General features: G+C 41.9%; 3 protein-coding genes across 3 annotated transcripts in view; 2 read left to right on the top strand and 1 right to left on the bottom strand.

Annotated features, from left to right (window-relative positions):
• Positions 1 to 15,629, bottom strand: part of RGL1 (ral guanine nucleotide dissociation stimulator like 1) — a 216,103-nt gene extending 200,474 nt beyond the window's left edge. The window contains exon 1 of the mRNA XM_084866584.1: positions 15,223 to 15,629. The gene's annotated coding sequence lies outside the window, so the exon portion shown is untranslated. The remainder of the gene's footprint in view (positions 1 to 15,222) is intronic.
• APOBEC4 (apolipoprotein B mRNA editing enzyme catalytic polypeptide like 4) lies at positions 478 to 5,674 on the top strand (the record flags this gene model as incomplete). Its single annotated transcript, XM_084866597.1, has 2 exons — positions 478 to 651; positions 4,535 to 5,674. The coding sequence occupies exon 2, from the start codon at positions 4,565 to 4,567 to the stop codon at positions 5,672 to 5,674; it is 1,110 nt and encodes a 369-aa protein (XP_084722723.1). The 5' UTR covers positions 478 to 651; positions 4,535 to 4,564.
• Positions 15,630 to 15,852: 223 nt separating the features above from the next.
• On the top strand, positions 15,853 to 23,830 carry ARPC5 (actin related protein 2/3 complex subunit 5). Its single transcript, XM_084865269.1, has 4 exons — positions 15,853 to 16,231; positions 18,508 to 18,579; positions 19,223 to 19,399; positions 22,361 to 23,830. The coding sequence occupies exons 1-4, from the start codon at positions 16,088 to 16,090 to the stop codon at positions 22,421 to 22,423; spliced, it is 456 nt and encodes a 151-aa protein (XP_084721395.1). The 5' UTR covers positions 15,853 to 16,087; the 3' UTR covers positions 22,424 to 23,830.
• Positions 23,831 to 26,588: the final 2,758 nt, after the last annotated feature.

Here is a 26,588-nt window from a genome sequence, read left to right as displayed (position 1 = left end):
CCCTTCGGGCACTGTGCTTCTGTTAGGAGAGATCGCCTCCCCCTTTGGGGAAGTCAAGTCTGCTTCCTCTCCCCGAAGGGAAACCTCTAAAGAGAGGCCCTGGAGCCTCCACAGGCTACAGAGCCAACAGGTCTTGTCCAGATACCAAGCCTGGAGCCGATATAGGTCAGGACAGAGGTGCTCAGACCCATGACCTCAGTACTTGATTCTCACAGCCAGGGGATGGGGGAGGCCAAGTTCAGTTAAGCAGTCAAATGCTACACTTTTATCCAGATTGGGAATATGTGTTCACAGATATTTTCATCTTTGGAGCAGGTGGTTTGAAATGCAAATAAAGTACTAAGTGTCAGCGCTGTATCCTAGCAGTAGCTACTTTGCAAACGTTACCATGGCACCAATTCAACAGTGTTCTTAGAAGCAGCCACACCTCGGCAAGTTCTTTCTAACTTGGGACAGCAAAGTTCAAGTGAACTAACAGACACACCGCAGCGTGAGAGAGTCCTGAACCGATACGGAAGGTGAATCTCTACAGTACAACTGCCGTCTGAAGCTGTTGGAAACAGGGCCTCAAATTTAAAGAGGGAAAGAGAAGAAAATGGACCATCTCCCGGAACACCTGGAGTGTGATCCAAGCCTGGAGACAAAATGACGGTAATTATAATTGCTAGCGTTTGTTTTTAGCTGCTACCAGATTGCGCACAGATTGGGAAAGGCAAACGCCGTTCTCCCGTTACTCCAGTGCACACTGTGCGTTAGCAGTGCTCGCGGGCGAATCCTAGCTGGTGAAATACAGCAGATTGTCTCATTTATGGTAAAGTCAGGCAAGCCGCCCTCCCACGGCAGGCCGCAGTGCAGGGGCCACTCACAACCGGATGACAGAGCTGGTTATGCAGGTCTCTGCTCCTCACTGCCCATAGACCTGCGGGGGTGGGGGGGGAAGAGGAAGGGGGACAGGCTAGAAAGGGTTAAGAGGGGTAGGAACGTATGTAATATTTCCAACAATAAAGATTTATTTTTAATATATTTTTATTGTTGATAGTATTACAGATATATCCCATTCCCCTCCCCCTTTACCTTTCTCCCAGCCCCTATTCACCACACACACACACACACACACACACACACACACGTACACACATACACACACACCCAGGTCTTCACTACCCTATTGCACATATCCATGGGCTATGCATACAAGTACTTAAATTCTTTGGTTTATCTCTTCTCAACTCCATATAAAGTTTACTTTTTTAAAAAGAAAGAAAAGGACTAGGTGATAGGACACAGGATGCTGGGGAAACAAGTCTTAGCCAACCCCCTCTGACCAATCAAGGTTCCTGAGATAGGTCCTGGGCCCACCAGAGCATGTCTCTGCCTGATTAGGGGAGAATGAAAGGCCAGACACCAAAAGTTAACAATACAAGACAGTCTGTGGTCAGTGGCTAATTGATATGAACCACAAATGGTGCCAGGAGTTCAAAGGGGCTCCTCTTCAGATGAGAGAGATCAAAGAACAACCCCAAATGAAGACTGAAAAAGGGAAGACCTCGCCAAGAGGGAGTCACGGTTGGGTGACACTGAAGAGTTCACTATCAGCAAGAAGGAAACTCCAGAGCTCCTTCCCTGACACAGGAAGGCGGCGGTCCTCAGACCTCCTTACAGATGGTAATGGCGCGCCATCCACTGCTAAAACAGCCGCAGGAGAGGAAGAGTGCCAAGGGGAAGTGCTGGGGTTTCCAGGCAGCCTTTATCTCAAAAGACACAAAGACCTCTGCGTCCCTAAAGGGTAATTCTGGGACCATTATATAGAGTTAACTCCACTCACCACTACGCCTCCCCGCCCCCGCCCCCCCCCCCCCCCAAAAAAAAGCAGAAAGGGGCCTCTTGGTACCATTTCCATGATATTGTAGCCAAATCCATCTGTAAGTTTCTATGGGTGAATTGAAATTGTAATTTGAGTAGTAACCTGGATATTAGGTGTGCCACCCAATGGCAGGCCAGATCCAGGGCACAGTGGTCAAAAGAGAGTGAGCCTTTGGGCTTGGTTTCAGCAAGTTTTGATATTCAGAAAGACCCAGTCCCATGGGTAAGTCCGAGAGAGCAGGGATGCTGAGAGAAAATAACGCTCAGGATCAGGGTGAGATGGGGTCAGGTCCCAGGGGGTCCGCCTGTTGCCAAGGGTTAAGCAGAAAGAGTCCAGGGCCCCGAGGAAAAGCTGTGCCAGGTCTAAGAAGCCTTGGGGCAGGAATTCCGTTGCAGCAGGAAAATGCAACGCTTAGGAGGAAACTGAGGCAACCCCCCAATCCTGCGGACTAAGTTGACAAGACAGAGGTTGGGAGGAGTCTGGAGTATAATGGGCGAGGTGCCCAGGGTTACTGCTGAGAGACTGGCCATTAGGATGATGGTGACATGAGTAAAGTCACATTCCATCTAGAGCTGGATTGAGGCCCTAAAATATTTTCTGCCCAAGATGGGGTTATACACAGAACTCTGCAGGTCTCAGTCTGGAGATAAATACAGCAATGACTGAGGGGATCTGAGGATGTAATTCTCCTAGGAAGTCATGTGAGAAAGTCTGATCTAGTAATATGACTTCTAGTGATCTACATTAAAGAAAGGAGTCAGTTATATGAACGATTTATTTAAAGAAATATTCATCAAAGTGTTACTTATAATAACAATAGGCAGGAACCTGAACGCTATCGTTATGTAATAAGACACTAATTAGGTGTGGATACTGTGCTTTTTGAAGAATTTTAACTACATAGGAAAATGTTCATGACACAATACTAAGTGAAAAAGCAAACATAAAACATGGCTTTATTTATGTTGGGCATAACAAGCACACGTAGCAAAGAGACTGGAGGGAATGGACCTGTCAATGGTAATGGAAATGGAAACTGATACAAACTGTCATGAGTTTTTATTTTTCCTTTATGTATCTATATTACAAAAAACTCTACAAGGAACATGTAATACTTACATAATAAAAAGTTATTTTACAATATTTTTAAACTATATTATAATGCCTATGTTGTTGCTTTGGAATACTGATAACTGAAGAAATATTTTTAAAGGAAAAATAATTACCTAAAGATCTTAACAGTTCAATTTTAACATCCCAGAAACTATCTGAAATATCCTAAAAACCCTATTGCTTTTAGAAGAGTAAAGTTTCCAAATTGCTCTAACAAGACCCACCCACTGGAAATAAAACGCTCAAATGTTGATGAATGCATATCTACGACCCAAAGAATACTCACCTGGGACTTCTACAAGAAGTCTCTGGTGGGGGTGGGATGAGGGCATGCAACAGGGTAGGAGGGGCTAAGGGAAGGTCAATAGGGGGAAATAAAAGGAGATATATGTACTACTATACATAATACTTTAAATAATTTTTTTAAAAAGAAAAAAAAATACTTATATTAAAAAAAAAAGAAGAAGTCTCTAGCAACTACCATGAGATTCCATGATCATATTCCCCAAAGGATAATCACTTCCAACTTATTGTCAACTATTAATAGAAGCCCAGTTGGTGGAGGGGGGGGGGAGGGGGGGGAGTTCCTCAGCCCGGCCTGTGCTCTCTCACAGTCTGGGAGCTCTCAGGAGATTTCTAAGTCAGCAGTCAGACATCCTTAATGCCACCACGGAGGCAGGACATGCTACCGTCACGGCCTCTGCACTCACCAGCTGTGAGCCCAGCTCAGGGCTTCTGGCTGAGCAGCACTCTCCCTGTAGGAGTTTTCTGACCACCAGAGAGCAGCTCCTACATTGAGCGTCTGTACCCTGGTTGTCTGTGCCTGTCACAGCAACCAGTCGTTCCACCGTTCGGTCCATTTGCATATTAGCCTTTTATTATATAGGATGATTAGAAGAAATAGCTGATTTGAGATGCAAGCACATGCAACACCTCTGCATGATATGCTAGACACTATCATATTTGGAAAAGAGACAAAGAACATTACAAACAAATGCAAAACCCCTGTTTATTTATTTGGACTTCCCTAAACAAGAATCATCTACATAACCCTAGGACTTATACTATTACTATTGAGAGCTAAGTGTTTATCAAGACCTGACTACATGTTGTATCCCATAGTGAAGCATTGTATGTTTATCTATCATTCGATCTTCAAGATAACCTTATGGGATAGGAACTATTCTGAGCCTCATTTTACAGACAAAGAAGCCCCCTGATGTTAAATAACTTGCCAAAAATCATTTAGCTGGTAAGTGACAAGGCCCTGATTTGCAACAAGTCTGTTTCTAGAACTTGCTCTACTGCCTCAGAATCTATGAAACAGGTAATGTATAACGCTTTTCTCTTTTGCCTCCTCCTCTTTCTTAGGAGTCTCAATAAAGCTGAATCCTGAGCTTTCTAATCTATGGATATATATCATTATCCTTTAGACTCAAAATACTACCATGGTTATTACACCATCTGCTTTAAAGAAAAATATGACTCAGTAAATTAAGGCGCTGTCTGTAGTTCTTCCTGCACTGGTTTTACATATATTCTCTCTCCCTTGCTTAGGATTCCAGCTAGAAGACGCTAAAACTAGCAATGGAGCCATTATATGAGGAATACCTAGCAAGTCGTGGAACCATAGTAAAACCTTATTACTGGCTAAGCTTCTCTCTAGATTGCTCTAATTGTCCTTACCACATTCGGACAGGCGAAGAAGCAAGAGTTTCCTACACAGAATTTTATCAGGTTTTTGGGTTCCCTTATGGACTACCCTATCCTCAAACAAGACACCTCACATTTTATGAACTGAAAACTTCTACTGGGAGCCTGGTGCAAAAGGGCCACGCGAGCAGTTGCACTACAAATAACACCCATCCAGAATCAATGCTGTTTGAGACGAATGGTTATTTTGACTGGGCCATATACAATAACAACGGCATCCGGCATATCATTCTGTATTCCACCCACTCCCCTTGCAACGAAGCTGACCACTGCTGCATCAGCAAGATGTACAGTTTCCTGACAACGTACCCAGATGTCACTCTCAGTATCTACTTCTCTCAGCTCTATCACACTGACCCCGATTTCCCTGCCTCGGCCTGGAACCGTGAAGCTCTCCGGAGCCTAGCTAGTCTCTGGCCGAAGGTCACTTTGAGCCCAATAAGTGGTGGGATCTGGCATTTTCTCCTCAACAGCTTTGTGAGCGGTGTCTTGGGATCAGCTGCTTCCCAGCCCATCTGGACTGGGAGAGCACTGGCGGACAGGCACAATGCGTATGAAATCAATGCCATCACAGGCGTGAAACCTTACTTCACGGAGGTCCTCCCCCAGGCAAGAGAAGACCCGAATGTAACAGCCCAGGCGGCCTTGGAAAGCTACTCTTTCATCAGTGCCTTTCCTGGACAGTCTCCTCAAGTGACAAGTGGGCAACCACAGGCCAATCTGGCACCAGACCTCAGGGTTCCTGTCGTGTTTGTGCTGGTGCCTTTCAGAGACCTCCCGCCAATCCATGTGGGTCAAAGCCCGTATAAACCCAGGAATATTGTACGGCATTTAAATATGCCTCCGATGACATCATCCCAGGAAGCCAAGGCGCTCAGAAGGCTTCCCATGGCAATGCCAGTGGAGACGATGGCAATCACAGAACAGTCTGGAAGCAGCAGCAAAGCAGATGAGAAGAAGAAGAAAAAGAAAGGGAAGAAATAAAATCGACATTCCTGCAAACAACTACTGGAAGACTTAGAAGACAGCCAACAGGAATCTGGAAACTTTCTCTCTTAGGTATGATACACTATAGGCAAAACCTGAATTATGTACCAGCTTAACTATTATAAAGCTACACTATTTTAAACATAATTCAAAATGTTTCTATAAGCAACTTATTATCTTTCCTTTATTTTGAAAATGGCAGTACCCAAGTGGAGCCATTAGTACCATGCTAATATTTTGGTGTAAATGTCATTATTTCGGTCTACCCATATCATCTTGCCACTGAAAATGCCCATGGACCAAATAGCTTCCTAAATTTGTTTCAGTACTAAAATTTACTATAAAGTTGGAAAACAGCCTGAAGTTACTGACACTCAGTACTGTTTGCAAAAGCAAACCAGTGATTTTTTTCCATTACTTATTCGTTGTGGACAGAAGATTTTAGGCAGCCTTTTTTTTTTTTCCCGAAAGTGGTTCAAAATACTTCTGTGTGGGGGGAAAGCTCTTTTGCTAATTGATTAGCTATAGCTACAAAAATTGATTTTTGAAATGTAGCCATGTGCTGGGTTTGATCTTTCCCAGCTCACACCTATGCCTCCTGAGTGGATGATAGAGGCAGGTGACACATGAGACTCTCCAAGGTTCCTTCCCTCACACACCACGTAATATCCACGCCCCTCTCACTGGCTTTCAAGGCTACTCCTCTGCCAACCTGTTGCCTGTCTCATCAGCAAGATTGCAAATTCCTATATGTCAAGTGCTGTCTCTTTCACGTATTTAGTTTCCCTTTAGGATCTAGCACCATATTCAGTCAAAATATGGGTAGCAAAGCTGTGAATCCACATCTTAGAACTTTACCAATCCCTGCTCCCCGACATCTCTTCTCCATTCCAGCCACGTGGCCACTTAACTCTCCTGCAATGAACATATTTTTGTTGTTGTTGTTAGCATCATTCCTCCTTCTGACATAGCTCCCCAGTGCATAATTGGTTCTACTTCCCTTTTTTTCTGACCACTTCTTTTTCACCAGTGCATATCTATTCCATGTCTTAAACTCTCGTTCAAAACACACTTTTAGGAGTGCTCTTTAACCCTATGAGCATGTGCATTAAATCACATTTGCTGCCTCACTTCCCTCTTAAAAGAAAAGAAAAATGTTTAAAATAGGAATGTCTGTTATGATTAAAAGAAATTTAAAAATTAAAAGAAATTTCTATTGTTAACCTGAAATTTTTTATAGATTTATTGGAATACTACCGGCCCAGTGCACAAAATTTGTGCACATTAAAAGGGAATGAATTAGAGGAAATGTTTTGATATTTCTATTTTCCCTTTCTCTATAATAGAAGTGGCAGAGGTGAAAGAAAATGTGTATGGAAATCTTCCTCCTGTCAGAGTCTGGGGCACGCCGTAAGACCCAGAGTCAAGTCCCCACCCACCCGCATGCACCTCAAAATCATGCAAGCCCCAGATCCAGCCGGCCCATCCCTATTGGGTGAGATCCAGACCCGGCCAGCTCCATCCCCATCAAGCTCCACTGGGCGGGGGGCACAGCCTCAAGGCCCCCAACAAGCCCCTCGGGCAGAAGGCACAGCCAGGCGAAGGGCACAGCCTCAGGTTCCCCAGAGCATGTCAGGTGGGGGTCGCAGCCTGAAGTTCAGCCTCAGGTCCCCCAGCCCAGGACAGAGGGTGCAGCCTGAGGTCCCCAGGCCCAGTACCAGGGCAAGGGGTGTACTTTGAGGTCCCCCATCAAGTCCCACCAGGAAAGGGGCATGCCTTGAGGTCCCCCATCAAGCCCTGCTGAGCAGAGGGTGCAGCCCGAGGTCACCAGTCAAGCCCTGCCAGGTGGGCAGGGAATACAGCCTCAGGTCCCCTGCCCTGGCCCGGCACCACGCAGCCTTAGGTCCCTGCTGATCACCCCACCTCCACTGTGGGTGCAGCCATCTTGTGTTACAGGAAACCAGCCTCCACTGTGCGTGCCACTATCTTGTGATGGCGTGAGGGTCAATTTGCATGTTACCTCTTTATTACACTAAGTGGCCAGATTATTATAATCTCTGAACACATAATAATCTGGCCACTCAGTGTATATCCTATATAATAAAAGGCTAATATGCAAATTGTCCCCTTGACAAGGAGTTTGACCAGCAGGCAGGCTGGCCAACCACCCATGTATACACACACACATACACACACACACACACACACACACACACACACACACACACACTGAGCGGCCAGATTGTTGTACGTTCAAGATCATAATAATCTGGCCATTCAGTGTATATAGGATAATTATTTTTTGGATATATATTAATTGTTATTTAAAGAGATACTTTTAAAGTTTAGTAGATCATAAAACCATTTGAGGTGTAGAGTTAAAAAAAAAAAAAAAAAAAAAAAAAAAAGACCCCAACATGACAAATGCAGATCACTATCAGAGTAGATCCAGGTGGACGACTCCGCTAATGGCGTCAGCAAGTCTGGGAGGCCCGGGAGCGATTCTGAAGCTTCTTGCAGTGGGAGAGGCCGCCCAAAATGTTTACCTCACAAAAAGAAGACCACAATATCAATCAAGCTACAAAGGATCCAGTTAGAAACAGGTCTGAAATTTATGATGAATTTGTATTTCAAATGTGAACCTGGATACCAAGTATATAACAAAAGGAGAGATGTTGCAAGAACAATAGAAAAGTGCTTGGGGCATTTAAACCTTATACTAGTTAGATAAGACTGGGGCTAGGGAGAGGAATGTTACTGAGAGATCTAAAAAAAGGCAGGAAAGTATAGCCCAAGACACTGAGTAGGGTGGGGGAGGGAATCATTACCTTGCTAAATCCAACATGGTCCCGGGTTTGACTCTCAGTTTTGTAAGTTCAGCTACTATTTAGTCAATACAGAGAGAATGGATTTATTAACCAGGAGCAGATCTGGATTAACAGAGCTTCCAAGAATAGCACGTAAAAGCAGAAAGCTAATGTACTGATTTCCAGTGAGACTGACAACTGGATATGCAACCACATATTCAAGTTGTCCAACCTTGACAGCTTTACCATGCAGATAAACTACATGAGCAGCTACTATAATTAGAAGTTTACTTTGAGGTTTAGAAGAGCTCATTAAGTGATTCAAATGTTAATGCTTTCAGTCTCTGCTTCCCAGGGTTAGACATCTGCCACTTGAAATGAAACAGTGTGATATACACCAGGGCACCTGTCCATGGACAGTGTTTACTAGTAGGTGGGCCCAGAATGTTCATCAAGCTACAATTTAATCCTGCTGGCCTGGGAACAAATCCTATCTCATTAACTGTTGTTACATCTCTTTTTTGATTCATTAGTGCATGCAAACCAAAATGTTTAACTCACAACATGAAATGTTATTCACCTGATTTCCAAGAGTTTTAAGGAAAGCTGCATGATAAACCTATACTAATTAAAACTTGTAAAATAATATTATTACTACCTAACATTTACTGAGAGCTACATGTTCTTTTCTAAGCATTTACATGTATAACTCATTTAATCCAATCCTACTAGACAGGTATTTCAAATATGAACCTGGTATATAACAAAGAGAGAAATGCTGCCTGAACTACAGAAAAGTGTTCAGGCAGTTAAATTTTTGTACTGAGGCTAGGAAGAAGAATGTTAGACAAGTCATGAGTCCAAGCCAATACTGTCAAGCCTTAAACAAGAGACTATTAAAAGAGCAGAAAGATACATGGCCCTGGGCAAGCAGCTTCTATGTCCTTGTCTGTAAAACAAGAGTCGTAAGCAATATCATTTTTAAGGTTCCTTTCAACTCTATCTGCTCTAACAGGGCATTTACCAGACTAACAGTTCTAAGAAGTGATTAAAAACAAAAGCTTCAAAATTTGTTCTGTTTCTCATACCAGTCTGCTACTGGCTAGCTATCATTGGCTGAGTGACCTAATCTCTCTGAGCCTTAATTTTCTCATTCATAAAATGGGAGCACTTAATTCCTAGGCCCTCGAGCTAATCTGAGGATTAACCAGTTAACTGCCACGCAATATCTTGAATTTAATTTTAAAAAGTCTGCCACTGGCGTCTATAGAAGCTTATGGTGTACAAATGGTTAAATAAAATAAGTACAATAAAGAGCTTGCTAACCAAGTGTCTAACAAACAATAAACACTCATCAAGTGGTTGCTATTATTAATAAAATATTAACAGGATGATAGTAAAAGAGGATAGGAATTGTAAGATATTTCAAATTCTATCAAAACTATAGTCTGAGATGACTACTTTCTATAAAAAGTAAAAGTATGTTTCTAGAATTTGTGACAATCAGGATAGGATGAGAAAAATGTTGGTTTTAATATTTTGCTTTAATATTTAATAGTAGCAATGAGAAGAGGCCATTGTTCCATGGTCATGGAAGAAACTAAAATAATTCTGAGAAAATATTTTTTGCAACTTCTTGTCAATAAATTGGCAATCTAGATGAAATGTATGATTTACTAGGAAAATACAACTTCTAAGTTTGACAAAGAGAAGAAGAAAGCCAAACAAATCGATAACCACAGAAAATAAATATGATCAAAGATCTACCTCACAAAATATTAGCAAGCCCAGATAATTTGGTGAGCCCATTCTGTAACTTTCAAAGAAATAATAGCACAGAAACTTTCTATTATTCACACTATTCCAGAGCACAGAAAAAAAAGAGATGGAAATCTTCTCAATTCATCTTACAAAGCTAGACTAACCCTAACATCAAAACCACATGAAGACAGCACAAAGAAATAAAATTATGAACCAGTATAACTTATACATATAGATTCTGCCAAAACCAGTTTGGCTTAGTGGTAGAGCGTGGGTCTGCGACTGAAAGGTCCCAGGTTCCATTCCGGTCAAGGGCATGTACATCAGTTGCGGGCACATCCCCGGTAGGGGGTGTACAGGAGGCAGCTGGTGGATGTTTCTCTCTCATTGACGTTTCTAGCTCTCTATCTCTCTCCCTTCCTCTCATTAAAAATCAGTAAAATATATTTTTTTAAAAACTTATACATATAGATTCTGAAATCATATAAACAAAATAAATACTACTTGAATTTAACAAGCAAGTAAAATAGTAACCAAAGAGAGTTTACTCTAGAAATGTGGGAATGGTTCAGTACAGAAAAATATAGCAATATAATTCATTAAGTTCATAAATTAAAAGCTCAAAAACTACATGATTTTTATCATTAGGTCATCCCAAAAAGCATTTGATAATTTCCATCATCATGCCTAAGATCATAAAGCAATAGAAAATATAAACTGGTAAAATACCAAAGATATTTCCATTACAACAGAAACAAAGAAGAGAAGCCTACCGTTCCCCAATATGCAATAAGATAAGAAAAATAAAAGTGATGTAAATACCATGTTTCCCCGAAAATAAGACATCCTCCAAAAATAAGACCTACTTACAGGTTTCCTTCTGAGTGAAATATAAGGCATCCCCCGAAAATAAGGCCCCCCCTAGGCTAAACATGAGAGATTTGGTCCACTGATTCTGAAAGAAATGGAGTCACAAGAAATACACCAGAAAAATTCAGGAATTGGATTGTTATAATGATGTTCCAGAAGATGATGACATGATTGTCATTGAATAAATGAGTAAATTCTTGATACTGTAGGATTCACAGTTTGTCAGGTTTGTGTTGACAACTACCATACTACTGTACAGTATACAGGTAATAAATTTCCTTTATTTTCATTTAACAATAAATGTGTACCGTATTCTTCTTCGTGGAAAAATAAGACATCCCTAAAAATAAGACCTGGCGCATCTTTGGGAGCAAAAATTAATATAAGACACTGTCTTATTTTCGAGAAAACAGGGTATTGCAAAAGAAAATGTAAATTGTTATTATCTCAAATATTATGCTTGTATTGTATATTGTGACAAGAAATGTTATCATTAATAACAGATCCCAGTAATGGAAAGGAATATGGAATAAGTAAATTTTTAAATCCATAGCTTCCCTTTATATTATTATAAGCAGGTAAAAAAAAAAGTAGAGATATAGTGCCATTGACAAAAATGTTTAACACACAAGATTTATTCTTTCATTTAGCATTAATATTTTTTCTTGATACAGGAGTACAGATTTAAATTTTTCAGTCTTTGAAGTACTGATATATAAATAAAGGTCCCTCTGTAAAACAGTCCATCCTATTACTCTACCTAAATATGTAATCATAAAATTATGTAAAGCTAAAATTAATCACACAAAAAATTGATGTTTTGAAAGTTGGTGGTTTCAACACAGAACCAGTTCATTTGATATTAAGTAAAGTCATTAAATCATAATATAGTCTATAGGTAATATACAAAAAAACATTTTTATATTGTAGTAATTATGTTGCTAGAAAAGCAGGAATTTAAATCATTACTAGAACTGAAATTTATTCATTTTATATTTATAACACGTTTTGACATATTTGATTAACAGTGAGTTCACTGCCATTTCAAATAATAATCCTGCCACACTACAGGATCTGAGGTCTTGGTTTCTAAAGTATTTAGTGGCAAGTCTGGGGAAAAGAAGCACAATCTAGATAAGAGTACTTGGATTAAAATGTATGAAAGGAAAAACCTATTATAGGATAATTTTATCAAAATACTTTCTAACTAAAATGATCTTCGGCTGTTTGCATCTTCATAGAAAATAAAAAGAAGCTATATACTCTCATGCAGCATTAACCTCAAAATTCTGATTCAGTCTTACTTTAGTAATGAACCAAACCAAGTTATTTGCACAATTAAAAAAAATGTCTAAAAGCCCTATGGATCCTTTATTTCAAGGATGGATAAGCATTTCTTTGAAAAATTAAAATAGGGAGAATACTGTTATCTACAATGAATGAAGTACCATGATTAACTTAAGAAATTTGTAAGCTGCAAGGAAGTAGAATAATGTATATTTTCTAATGAAATGATAATTAAAGACAGGTTTCTTCACATACACAGAAATTTCCTTAATGCTTTAGGGAAGTGATTACGGTGTTGATTAAAAAATACTCAATCTCACCCAGGCCAGTTTGGCTCTGTGGTTGGAGCATTGGCCTGAGGACAGATGGGTTCTGTTCAATTCCAGGTCAAGGACACTTGCCTGGGTTGCAGGTTCGATCCCTAGGCACAAGTGGGAGGTGACCAATTGAGGTGTCTCTCTCCAGCAGAGGTCAATCTTTCCCTTCCCCCTCTCTATCTGCCCACCCACACGCTCTTTCCTCCTACTCCCCTTTCTCCCACACTCTAAAAACTCAATGAAAAAATATCCTCGGATCTTCAAGTGAGGTTTAAAAAAGGAAAACCCTTGATCTCTATATATGATTCCAAAATTATTTTGTCAGGTTATTAATTTATTAAATAGAAATGTTGAGCACCTACTATGTACAGGTATTTAGTGTGAGACAATAAAAATACCCCTGCATTGGAAAAGCACATTTTTGGGGTACTATTACATCTCAAATGTAATACACATCACGTGGATGAGAATTAATTGTATTTAACACATACAGAGCGAAATTCCGAGCAATCAAAAACAATTATACCTTTGAGCAACTCGATTTTTTTTAAATTACCCTCTCTATTCCCTTAAGTTGATTTTTACTCCACGATTCTTTCCCAGTTCTAAAATGAGATAGGAAGGAAATTTCCTAAGTAAGACCTAATACAAAAGAATAGAGATGTAAGAGAAGCAATGTGTTAGCTCTTGGATTCTTGTTTCCATTTGCTCTCCACAGTGCTTCCAATGTTCAGTTTTCTCTTCAAAAATATATTGATTTAGAAGAACAAAAAGTACTATAATCTGTTCAGTTCTTACTAAAGTTAGCAAAAAATTGAAACTGAAAAAAATATATTAGGAATATTTATTCTATGTTATATAATATCATTCACCATAGTAATGATCTGATTCTTTTGGTATAAGACTTTTTTTTTTTAAATAAAGACCACCAACAGGTAGAAAAAAATTTCCTTTGCTGTCTTAAGACAGTCATTAGGGGATTTTTTACCAGCATGTTTGTTCATTAACTTGAATGTTAATTTCAAGAAATGTTGTTTTGGCTAAGACCAGTTTGGCTCAGTGGATAGAGCATCGGCCTGCAGACTGAAAGGTCCCGGGTTCGATTCCGGTCAAGGGCCTGTACCTTGGTTGCGGGCACATCCCCAGTAGGGGGTGTGCAAGAGGCAGCTGATGGATGATTCTCTCTCATCGATGTTTCTAGCTCTCTATCCCTCTCTCTCCCTCTCTGTAAAAAATCAATAAAATATATATTTTTAAAAAAGAAATGTTGCTTTGTCATCTCAATATCTTTTAGAAAAGTAATTTAATTGGGAAAAGAAAAATGCCATGTTACTTCCTCCTCCTAAGCAAAGAAAATGCATTCCTGAGGGGTCTCTGTCTCTACTTCTCTCTCTCTTCCTCCCTCCCTCCCTCTTTACCTTCCTCCCTCTCCCTTCATATATGTATGCATATATGTCCAACAAGTATTTGACATTGACCTATTTTCTTTTTACTGGTTCATTATGCTCAGTGTGATTCTCAAACTGCCATGCCTTTCACATTTTATTCAATTCATCAAGGAATAATTGAGTACCTGAGTGTACTGAGTATCTTCCAGACCCAAAGGAAGATACAAAAATAAAACAACCTCTGCCCTCCATTATCCTTCCATCTCTTCCAGGGGGCAAGGTGAAAACACAATGATCAGAAAGCAATTCATTAAATAGTGCCAAAATCAGCATACAGGTAACATGCATTTCATATTTACGTAGGATTTTAGAGCGGCAAAACACTTTCCCCTACTTACCCTCAGAACAATCTTGTTACATACACATTGTTAACCCCACTGAGCAGTGAAGAATCTGAGAGTGAGAAGTTTAACTGCCGTCCCTCAATCAAATCCATCAAGTGAGAGTCAAGACTCAAGCCAGAATTCTAAATCTAAGCCCAGTGCTCTTTTCAATATACTCGGTACAGGAAACCAAGGATTGGGATCCTTAGCAGGGCAATACCTGGCCTTCTGCTAGAGGTGGAATTAAACCAGATCTGATGGGATGTCAGGAAAGCATAAAGCCATCTGTGTCCAGCCAAATGTCCAAGTTAATTTTATTCTGAAAAGATTTATACTTCGTTGTTATATATGCAGCACAACTACCATTTCCTCAGTTTTAGTGCCTTTCCCTCTTCAATAGGAGCCTTGCGCTCAGAAACGGGGATGTCAAATAAAATAAAAAGCTGGCCTACAGGGAATCATACAAATCTTAAATGACAAATATAAATCTTACAGATCTGGTTTCCACTCCTTCTTACACATTGTGCTCGCCCTCAGCACCGGAGAATGTAACTCGCCCATATCATAGCTTTTCTAGCATTCTTGCTCCAAATATAACCACTTCTTTTAAAATGTCAATGACCGACCCCCTTACCCCACATACCACAGGTTCACCCCCCCCTCCAGCTTTGCCAGCTGGCCCCGACCCCTCTGTGCCCAGACACTTCCCCTCCCTCCCAATGGATACGATACCTAATTCGGGTTCTGCAGGTGCCGCCGCGGTGCTGTCACTGAGCACCAACGGATACAGAGTGACCTTTGGACTCCGTCCTTGGCACCTCCCGCGGGGCACGCAGCGCAGTCCCAAGCCCGGGAAAGGGGCTCCCCACTCGGGCACGCAGCCGCGCGGGCAGCGCAAGGTCCTCCGAAGCAGCAACGTCTCGGACAAGTAGGAGGAGGATGCCGGGCGCCCGGGGGCGTGCATCACTGCGCCCCATACTCCTGCCAACTGCAGGGGACCTGGTCTGACAACCAGTCCATCCCACCTCCCAGCCAGGTCCGGCCCAGCCGGACCTTACGCAGGACCCGGATGAAGATCGGCGGCGGCGGCGGCGATAGCCAAAATACAAGGCCACCCGCAGCCCCCAGTGTCCATCGCCGCCAACCTGAGACCTCAGAGACTGGACCGCAGAGAAGCGTTTCTATGGAAACCCCCCCGGGGATCACGTGACTCGGTGATACGCCCAATTGCCTCTCCGCGGCACCGCCTAGGCCCCGCCCTCTGCCCCGCCTCCTTAGCTCCGCCCCGCCCCTTCTCTGCGGAGAGTCCGCGCCTGCGCTGCGTCCTGCGCGCCCTCCCTCGCGCGCACGCGCCCCGCTCCCCGGAGGGAGAGCCGGGCGGCGTGGGAGGCTCGATCTGGGCAAGAACCCCGGAAGGCGCGTGGCCAGCGCGCAGGCCCAGAACCGCCCGAGCCGGGGCTGCCGGCGACGCCCCAGAGCGGAAGAGGGAAGTGAAGGCTTCACCGGGCTTCGGGTTCTTGGCCGGCTTGGCTCGCCGAGATAGAGACCAGAGACCGCAGGTAGAGGAGGAGGCCTTGGCCGCCGCTCGGGATCGGGGATGTCGAAGAACACGGTGTCGTCCGCCCGGTTCCGGAAGGTGGACGTGGATGAGTACGACGAGAACAAGTTCGTGGACGAGGAAGATGGGGGCGACGGGCAGGTCGGGCCCGACGAGGGCGAGGTGGACTCCTGCCTGCGGCAATATCCTTGCATTTACCCCCCCCCCCACCTCCCCATCCCTCCGCGCACCCCGCCCGCCCTTCTCCTGGGACCCCCGCGCTGCTGTCGGTGGAAGGGGCGGGCCCTCCTGGGGGAACGGGCGCGGCGGCTGAATCCTGTGTCTGGGGTCCCCCATCCTGAGAGGGCAGGGCTCTCCGTTTGTCACCGGGGCTCTCCGAGACCCCAGGAGCCAGCCCCTCAGACACCTGCCTGGCGGCGCACCCTCCACACCGGGATGCCCCAGGTTGCGCCCGGGTCCTGCCTCCCGGACACTGGCTGCGCCGGCCGCGCCCTCGCGGCGCTGGGACGGCACCTGGGCTGGTCAGGACTGATCAGGGCTTCGTTTTCCTCCGGGAACGCTGTTTTCTGGGGTCATATTAGCTCCAGCAGTTTATAACGGGAAGGGACGGGCATCTTCCTTCCGTGATTTTTGTTTTTGCTGTGATGGTTTTGTTTTGGGAGCGTTAGGATAGTTAATTCCTTGCCGGTCGAGATTGGGCGGTTGCTGAATGAGTCCCTCGGTCCTTCCAGCCTGGAGGCTTTTATTTTTCTTTTCTTTTCTTTTTTAAGGTATTTGGCGCTAAATTTGTTAACTGGGCAAGGGGTGTGAGTCCAAAGCAACCAAAACTCCAAGAAGGAAGCTTGGAAGCTTTGCCCGCTGCACAAAGGCAGTAGAAAGGAGCCGGAATGCATGCATGTGGGGAAATCCCTGAAAAATATTTAAAGTAAACCCCAGAGAATGAGATAGAAGAAGATGAGCTATTGGTTCAAAGCAGAGCCCATTTTTATAATCATGAAGTCGTTACCGTTTCAGTTAAAAAATTTGGCTGTCAGTTCCTGGGTTTGAATTTTTGCATATTTGAATATTCATAACCTTGAACATTTGCATGAGCTCTCCTTTAGAAAAATGTAAATGTTTCAATAGCCAAAGCTGTCGTTTTAGAGATTGTCAATTACTAAATCCACTCATTTCTAGTTATGCTTGAGTGTTTTCATAACGAAGGCTTTGTAGACTTTCCTCATCAATGGCCTATTTAATTCTAGTGGGGAAATAGATGAGTGATAATATTTGGTAGGAACTACATTTGGTCTTAAAGGCATCTAAAATACAGCCTTCAACATGTATCAACATACAGATGTTTCTTTCATTTCCACAACTTTTACAAGCAGCTGTTATTACATTGAATTATTTAAATATTTTAAGTGTTTGGGGTCTTAAAAATGAGCCCGTCTATATGCAAAAGGCTGCTTCCCTAGAAGTCAAGTAAGCCTGGAAAATAACAGCTTATCACCAGCATAGGTTTTTCTTTCTTCAGAAAATAAGTGGTGGACATTATTCTGTCTAAAAACCTTCTTTGTGATGAATGAATGATGTTTTGCAAAACTAATTTTAGATGAGATGAGATGACCCCTCAGTGGTTCTGCTTTATCCAGATAGTGGATCTGGATATAAAGACACTGTCTTTTTTGCTCTTGTTACAAAGAGAAGAGACAAATGCTGTTCAGGCACTCACAGATGGAGGAACAAGTGAGCTCTGTGTGGTTTTCCTTTTAGGGGAATGACTGTACATTCTGACAGTCTGATTGGCCATATGTGCTAACACTGGTGCTTTCAAAGAGAAACTACATGTAATAGGTATGGCCTAAGACAGTCTGAATAGCCTTAATGAAATATGAGAGAAAATATCCCAGAGTTCTCATCCAACAGTCATTGGATATGTTCTATAATGCCTCTTTTTATCCATATCAAGAGATTACTAGTATAAGTCATTCATATTGCTAATCTACCAGCATTTTCTACCAGCGTGTCAATTAATATAGAATATTAATTCTAGAAAAGTTGGATCTTTGTTTTTTCCAGTTAGAATCACATGTTTTGGTTGAGGTTAGGCTGTTTCCTTTTGGGGCCTGATAATTCTGATACATAGTAATATTTTATAAATATTACTGAATAATATTTCCATGTGTGTCTTATTAGAAGATGGGAGATTAGTAAGATATTCATTTGATAATTAGAACCAAGGAGGGAAGTCTTTGCTTTATTAGACAAATCTAATGTCCTTTTTTGTTTTCAGTATTTGATCTTTGACTGACATACCTGAAAACAAAATGTTGAGTTTTCCAATATTGAACATAGAGACCATAGTGATTTTTCTTTCTGTGCATGAAGTCCAGTCTTTAGAGCCAATGGTTCCTGGTAGTTGCAATGCTGCTTCCCTGAGGGTCACCCTTTGCTGCTATCCCTTAACCTCCATCACAGGAAACATGACAGCCGCCCTGCAGGCAGCCCTGAAGAACCCCCCTATCAACACCAAGAGTCAGGCGGTGAAGGTGAGTCACACACCAGTGCTCTCTGCTGATCTCTTACCTATAAACATGAAACTCAAAATACGATTCATCAATAACTTATTTCTGAAGGGTGGTTCAGAGATTTTTTAAAATCTGGATAGAATAAATTGGTCGATTATCACATCTGTCTCTAAGCAAATCCTTTCTGCTCTACCTCCAACCATGTCAGGAATCTGGCCACTTTTGACCATCTCCATTGCTACCATGCTAGCCAGAACCAGCCTGTGTTACTGCAATAACTTCCTCACTGGTCTTCCTGCTTCTGCCTTGTCCCCGATACCCCTCCCCCACCCCACCTCAGCTTATTCTCAACATGGCAGCCAAGTGATCCTGCTCAAAAGGCAGACAGATCGTACCACTGTTCTCAAAACCATCCAACATCATTTCCCTGAAAGACCAAGTTCCCCACAGTAGCCTGCAGGGCCTGTATGACCTGTCCCCCGCCCCACATCCTCTCTCCTGTTCTTCCACGACTCAGCCCCAGCACTTGTTCTTTTCTTGTCTGAAATACTTTCCTCAGATATCCCACCGTTTCCTCTTTCATGTCACCTCCTCAGGGCGGCCTTTGCAAAACTGGAACCCCACACACAGAAGTCTAACTGTTCTGTTACTTATTTACCCTCAGGATCGGGCAGGCAGCATTGTCTTGAAGGTGCTCATCTCCTTTAAAGCTAATGATATTGAAAAGGCAGTTCAGTCCCTGGACAAGAACGGGGTGGATCTCCTCATGAAGTATATTTATAAAGGCTTTGAGAGCCCCTCTGACAATAGCAGCGCTGTGTTATTGCAGTGGCATGAAAAGGTAAGTCATGAATTATAAATCCCTATGACTGGTTCCTTCATAGTAGACAATAACAATGACTCTTGTCTAAAAATAATTCTGACTTCTTGGTCATATATCTCTATTATTACAAATAAATGCCTAAAAATAAAAATTTAGATTTATGCTTACTAGTGTTGGTCTTAAGAGAGTCTGATTTGCAGCACTTTTATTTAATTATTATTGTTTAGTAAACATAATCTTGAACTTTGAATTAAATCAAATCTTTGAAAATAAAATAAGTAATAAAAATCAAGAATTATTTGACAATGGCCCAAGGTGAAAACAACCCAATGAGAGGAGCAGATAAACAAAATGTGGTACATGCATACAATGGAATAAAATACAAATTTTTTCATCCAAAAAAAAAGGGAAATTCTGATGTATGCTACAGCATGAATGAACCTTGAAAACATTATGCAAAGTGAAATAATTCAAACACAAAAAGACAAATGCTTTGCGATTCCACTTATATGAAATATCTAGAATAGGCAAATTCACAGAGACAGAAAGTAGGTTAAGAGGTTACCAGGGGTTGGGGAGAAGGCAAAATAAAGCGTTAATGATTAATGGGGGTGGAGTTTCTGTTTGGGCTGATAAAATATTGGAAATAGATAGTGGTGATGTCTGTACAGTATTATGAATATAATTAGTGCCACTGAATTTTACATCTAAAGATCTTTAAAAATGGCGCATTTTGGATTATATATTTTACCACAGTTTTAAAAAACGGGTGTATATTCTCTAACACCTTACAATTCCCAAAACTCAGTTTTTCAGAAGCTTTTTTTCTGAGTGAAAATACACACATGTGAGGTAAGAATAGGTAGTAAAAATTGCTGCTTAGCCTCTCTCTAGTCACTTTATCCCTCACACACTCTCAAATAAATGTGCTGACATGTATGGATAGGGTAGCCATACTCCCAGTTTTCTCAGGATTGCCCCAGTTTAAACCCATTGTTTCAGCATAAATATGAATAGTTCCCCTTTACTCTGGGTACCAATTTGGAGAATAATTTCATTTAACCCTTACAACAGCTCTATGAGGTCTGTAAACCTCTTTATCATCCTCAGTTTAGAGAAGATGAGCCAGCTTTAAAACCTAAGTAACCTATTCCAGTATCGCCTCAGGGTTATAGCCAACACTACTTCAGCACTTACTGTATTCCAAGCACTCTGCCAACTCTTTATAAATAATAATGCACTTATCGAGACCGGTTTGGCTCAATGGATAGAGCGTCGGCTTGGGGACTGAAGGGTCCCGGGTTCGATTCCGGTCAAGGGCATGTACATTGGTTGCGGGCACATCCCCAGTAGGGGGTGTGCAAGAGGCAGCTGATCGATGACTCTCTCATTGATGTTTCTAACTCTCTATCTCTCTCCCTTCCTCTCTGTACAAAATCAATAAAATATATTTTTTAAAAATAAAAAAAATAATAATGCACTTAATCCTCATAAAAATACAAGGAGAAAAAGATTGATGTTATTATTTCTTGTTAGTGGGGAAATTGAGGCACATATTTTTTAATATATTTTTCTTGATTTCAAAGCGAGGGGGGTTGTGGGAGAGAGTGAGAGAAATATCAATGGTGAGAAAGAATCATTGATCCCACTGGGGATCAAACCCCCCACCCAGGCCTGTGCCCTTGACTAGAATCAAACTCAGGACCCTTCAGTCTGCAGGCCAACTCTATATCCACTGAGCCAAACCGGCATTGAGGCATATATTAAGGCTTCATTTTTTTCCCTAACATGAGTCACCAGTGTTTTTCCAGTCTTATCTCCTAAATGCTTCTCAAATCATCTACCCAGACACATCTTCCATGCAGCTGTTCACAGCATCTCTCCCAATCTGTTGCTATCACTTCCCAGACTGGCCTCCCAGCTACCAGTTTTGCCTCCCTCATAGCCATTCTCCACCTGGTCATCAGAATGTCTCTAGAATCCACATCTACCTTGTCAGTCACCTGAAAAATAAAGTCCAGGTTCCCAATCCAGCCTCACCTTAGTGTCATTCTTCCCCTTATGCTCCAGTGGGACCTACCTTTTCCCTGAACACACCAGAACGTTTCACACCTCTCTGCCTTGCTCATGATCTTCTCTGCCTGAGTGCCTCCTTATCCTTTATGTCAGTCTGTCACCTCCTTATCCATTTACTGTATCATTCTCTCCATGAAGCCTTACCAGACCATTCCACATTTCATTCCACATTTCTCTATACCCTCAGGCTAGGTATGTGCTTTCCTCTGCTTTTATAGCGCCCAAAGCATAGCTCTGTCACCTCATACATTACATTACATTATATAATATTAAAATAATCTTTTTACATATCTGTCTCTTCAAAGTAGACCAGAATGTGCTGTTTCTATTTACTTTTGTATCCCAAACATCTAGCACAGTACCCAAAACACAAAGGTTCTCAGTGTTTTCAGAACACAAGTAAGCCAGAGTTTCAGATTTCTAATGCTTAATCATGACTTCCAATTCTTCGAGGTAAAGTCAAAGTTCTGAAGCTCTTAGCCATTAAATAGTAACGCTTAGCTTGGGGAAGAAAAATCTGACAAATCCTGACTAAATGGACCAGAGATTGGTTTATCCCAGTTTGAATTTATTCTGCCGAGAATAAGAGCAGAATATTTGAGCACCTGTTTTAGGCAAGAACATTATGCTGTAGGTCTTTAAGAACAAACTGTTGTTTGAAAACAACATACTACTAGAATGTAAATTAGTATCTCTTTGGAACGTAAGTGCATGAGGTCAGGGCCTCTAAGGGTTTTATTTTCCCCAGTGCCAAGAACGGTGTCTGATGCATGATAGGTGCTCAAGAAATATTTATGAAAATTAGTGAGTTCAAAATCCATAGCTGCACTCAACCTTCTTCAGGGAAAACGTTTCACTCTGTATGAGAATTGCTTCTCTACACTTACATTTGGTTTGTTCCAGGCGCTTGCTGCTGGCGGAGTGGGGTCCATCGTCCGGGTGTTGACTGCCCGGAGAACCGTGTAGTCCAGCAGGAACTGGGCTTCTCCTGTGGGTGTGGGAGTTGCTGGTACAAAGACCAAAACAACCAAATGCCACCACTGCCCTTCGGGTAGCATCTGTTTCCCTCAGCTTTGCCTTCCTGCTTCCTCTTTCGTATCTGTAAAGAAGAAAACCACATATCCATTTTCCTTTCATGAAAATCGGGATAATATATAGGCAATTTTTCAACAGGTGTCATGCTGTCAGAACTATTTCAGTGATACGTATACCAGTCTGTACATAGTATAATTTACATCCAGGTTTAACCACCTCTGTTGGCTGGTGGGTTTTTTTGTTGTTGGTGGTGTTTTTTGGGTTTTGTTTCTGTTTTTGACTAATAGTGATAAATTTGATGCCGATTTCCTAACTCATTGCCAGCCAGGAAATACCCTTATAAAAACATGTTTGAGAGACTGGCAGCTGTTAACATTACAAAACTGGACCATACTTCCCTTATTTAAGCAAAACGTGTTTCTGGAACCGGTGGTAGGTGAACACCACTGCCGAGTTCCAGCTTTGTGTCCGCCTCCAGATTATGTGAGTTTAAGTATATTCCTCCTCTCAGCACCCAGCGATCATGGCCTCTCGATTTCTTTGTGGTCACCAGGGTCCAGAGCAAGGAGTCTTGCTCGACACTAATGTTCCATAAAATACCAGAGCCTGTTGGGCTTGACCATAAAACTTTTGTTCCAATAATGTGGCCCTACGTGGGAAAACTCCTCCCCATCAGAAAGGACGTGGAAACTGTGATGTAGTTCAAACTCTGGGCAGCCTCTGAATGAAATGCTGTTTTCCTTAGAATAAGGTGACCAGATGTCCCGCTTTTGGCAGGACAGTCCCGATTTTTAACGATTTGTCCCGCATTCCGTTTTTAAAACGCCATGGGACACAGGACAAATTGTTAAAAATCGGGACATCTGGTCACCTTACCTTAGAACTACATAGCTGCCTTAACCTGTTGCGGTATAGAACCAGTGTTGAATACGCCCTATAAATGTGTTCAGTGTTCTTCAGGGGAATTAGGACCTCAAAAGATTTGGTTCAGATCCAAACACACACGCATCGTGTATTTTAGCTCAGTGTTTTTTAAAAAGAAGAAAATGCCACACACAGCAAAAAGTGTTTACTTGTTGGACAAACCAAATCAGTTCTCAAAACAAATGACCGGTGCTTATAAAAAGCTGTTATTCAGTAGCTCCAAATCCAACCACCTGAGTGCATATGACCAAGAGGGAAATCCGCCTGTGCTTCGTATTTACATTGGACACCGTAATCACTGACTTCTGTGAAAACTGGTGCAGAAATCCTGTAAACTCTTTGCTGTTTTTGATACTGCCTTTTGTTTTGTAAAAATTATAAAGTTGAAAAAAATAAAATGTCCATGTTGATTAATTTATTTTCTAGTGCTTAAGAATGTATAGTTTTTTAAAGGGAACGAGTTCCTATTTTATCACCAGGTTATTGTACGCTTGTCAAGAACTAGTTGGATACAGGTTTCTAAAACTACTTCGTTCAGCCCTAGCCAGTTTGGTTTCAGTGGGTAGAGCATCAGCCTGGGGACTGAAGTATCCCGGGTTCAATTTTGGTCAAGGGACGTGCAGAAGGCAGCTGATCAATGGTTCTTTCTCATCATTGATGTTATCTCTTCCTCTCCATCTCTGAACTCAATAAAAACATATTTAAAAATAAAGCTACTTTGTTCAAATACAAGGTAGTAGAGAAAAGAGTCATTAACAACTTCAGAGCACAGCCTTTGGAGTGATTTCAAAGCTCTCAATGCAGTTGAACACCATATTACCACTGCCCAGAGACCTCGGTCAGACCACGGGCACAGCAGTGTGGTGAAGGCCAGAGGGCAGGGGGGAAAGGGGACATTTGCAATAGTGTCAACAATTGAAAAAGAAAAAAAGACATAGACTACAATGTGCAAATTAGTCTAGCAGCTACAGTCATTTATTTCCAGCTTCAGAACTGTTCCTGATGCCTCAAATCTATTTCTTATTCTTACCTACTCACAGCAACCTCTGTTTGCTTTCCCAATGCACCGGATTTTGGCTTAAAGCTTCAGAATCTTAACAGGCAACTTAGAAGGCTGTGAGTTAAGAGAAGCTAAGCAATAGGTATTAGAAATAGTCAAGTGGGTATAGCCAAACCACTTATAAATTTTAAAATGAAGAAAAGTGATTTTGCAACACTTTTTTATAAGTTCCTCCATAACATTTTCAAGACTGCACTTTGGGGAAAACTCTGGAGTTTTATAGTCACAAGAATGAGTGCATTCAAAATCTACCAGTGAATCAGCTTTACTCGGGGAAGATAGTAAAAATATTTCACAATCGGTGCAGAATGGATGCCTGCTGGAACCAACTGGCTCCACGCTGCATCTGATGTCAGCCCAGGTTATACTGACCCTGGCATAGTGCATCCTGGGAAAGGGGATAGTTAGGATGAATCGTAGAAAATAGAAATAGGCAAGAGAGCACTTTCTGCCCCAACCTGGTCCTTTACCTCCCATTCTTTTCTACTTGAATCTCAGTGGTTTTGTTTCATTTTAGCCATGTTATTTGCTTTGTCTGCCACTTTTTAAAGGGGAAATTGGCCCTGGCTTGTTTGGCTCAGTGGATAGAGTGTCGGCCTGTGGATGGAAGGGTCCCATGTTCAACTCCAGCCAACGGCACATGCCCGGGTTGTAGACTCAGTCCCCAGTGGGGAGTGTGCAGGAGGCAGCTGATCAATGATCATCTTTCGTCATTGATGTTTGTATCTCTCCCTTTCCCTTCCTCTCTGAAATCAATAAAAAATATATTTCAAAAAATAAAGGGGGAACTGGCACATACACTCTTTTTTGGTCTTTAGGTAACAGCACCACTTAGGTAACAGTCACACTTGATGGGAAGTATGTCTTAAGGAAATCCATTAACACAAGTGAAGTTTATAGGTGGTACAAATTAGCAAAATGCTTCCTTTCTAAGCATTTCCTGTGTTCCCAGGGATCGTGTTGGACATGATAGAAGAACAATGTCTGGGCTTTGCTCTCAGCCTAATTGAGAAGATTTAGGCACTTTAAAATTAATGCCATGCCCTTGTATGCATATATGCATAACTCATGGATGCAGACAGTGGGGTGGTGAGGGTCTGGGTCTCACCCCTTTTATAGTAGTAAAAGAATGGGGAATTAAATTTTATAAGAAGGAAAGCATCACACATTAGCAATAAAGAGCCTCACTTATAACAAATGGGTCTGAATCACCCTATCCTTTAACTATTTTTTATCATTTATTAAAATGCCCAGTATGTTGAGAATGTCTGCTTAAAAGTAGTTCTTTAACATTGAAACATCAAGTGTCCTACCTTGTGGCCCAAAGTCACACAGATTGATGAACTATAATAGTATAACGCAATTAGCAGGCAGCCAGAGCGCCTTCCCGGCATAAGGTCGTAACATGGCTTTTCACTTCCAAAGCAACATTCTGAGTGCGAGCAGGTGAATTAAACACCAAGGCCACCCTTTAATGAGCACCATGCCAGTCTCATTCTGTTATTTTATCTTTACTCGTAGAACTGGATCTCGGAGAATGTATGTAAAGTCACACAATGTATGGGTCCCAGAATCTGACTCCACTCCCATCTGCCTGACTCCAAGGTTATACCATGCTTCTTTCTCAAGTTCAGTGCTTGGGGACAAATGAGGATGGGGGATTTCTCTAGAAATCTCAAACCTTAATGTTTGCAGAGTCCTTCAGAGAGGCAGACGTTGGCAGGTGTAGAAGTCAGAGGAAAGCTTTGGAGAGGGGCTACAACTAGAGGCACATCTGGCACAGCAATGTTTTCACCGAGTTTCACTTGCCTTTTGATGATTTTTAAAGTGGTGAGGTTAGAGGTCAATACCCATACCATTCATAACTCCACTGGAAGAGAAAAAACTGACTGAGAGTTTGGCTTCTCAAAGCATGCAGTTTCTCTTGTGTTCCTTACCCAATATTTTTCATGGGGTCTCTGTTTGCCATGTTTCCATAAATGATGTATTTTAACTCAAGCTTCTATTTTAATTAGTTTCACCATAATTCCATTTTGCAAGAACCAGAGCCTCAATCTCTCGTTTCATTAGCCATGCTGAAGAGATTATTGCCCGTAACTAAAAAATTACTTA

This window comes from Pipistrellus hanaki (assembly GCF_964339955.1).
Source record: "Pipistrellus hanaki genome assembly, chromosome: 18".
NCBI classification, from domain to species: Eukaryota; Metazoa; Chordata; class Mammalia; order Chiroptera; family Vespertilionidae; genus Pipistrellus; species Pipistrellus hanaki.
Note: the sequence above shows the minus strand (reverse complement) of the source record. Positions and strands in the feature narration are given on the sequence as shown.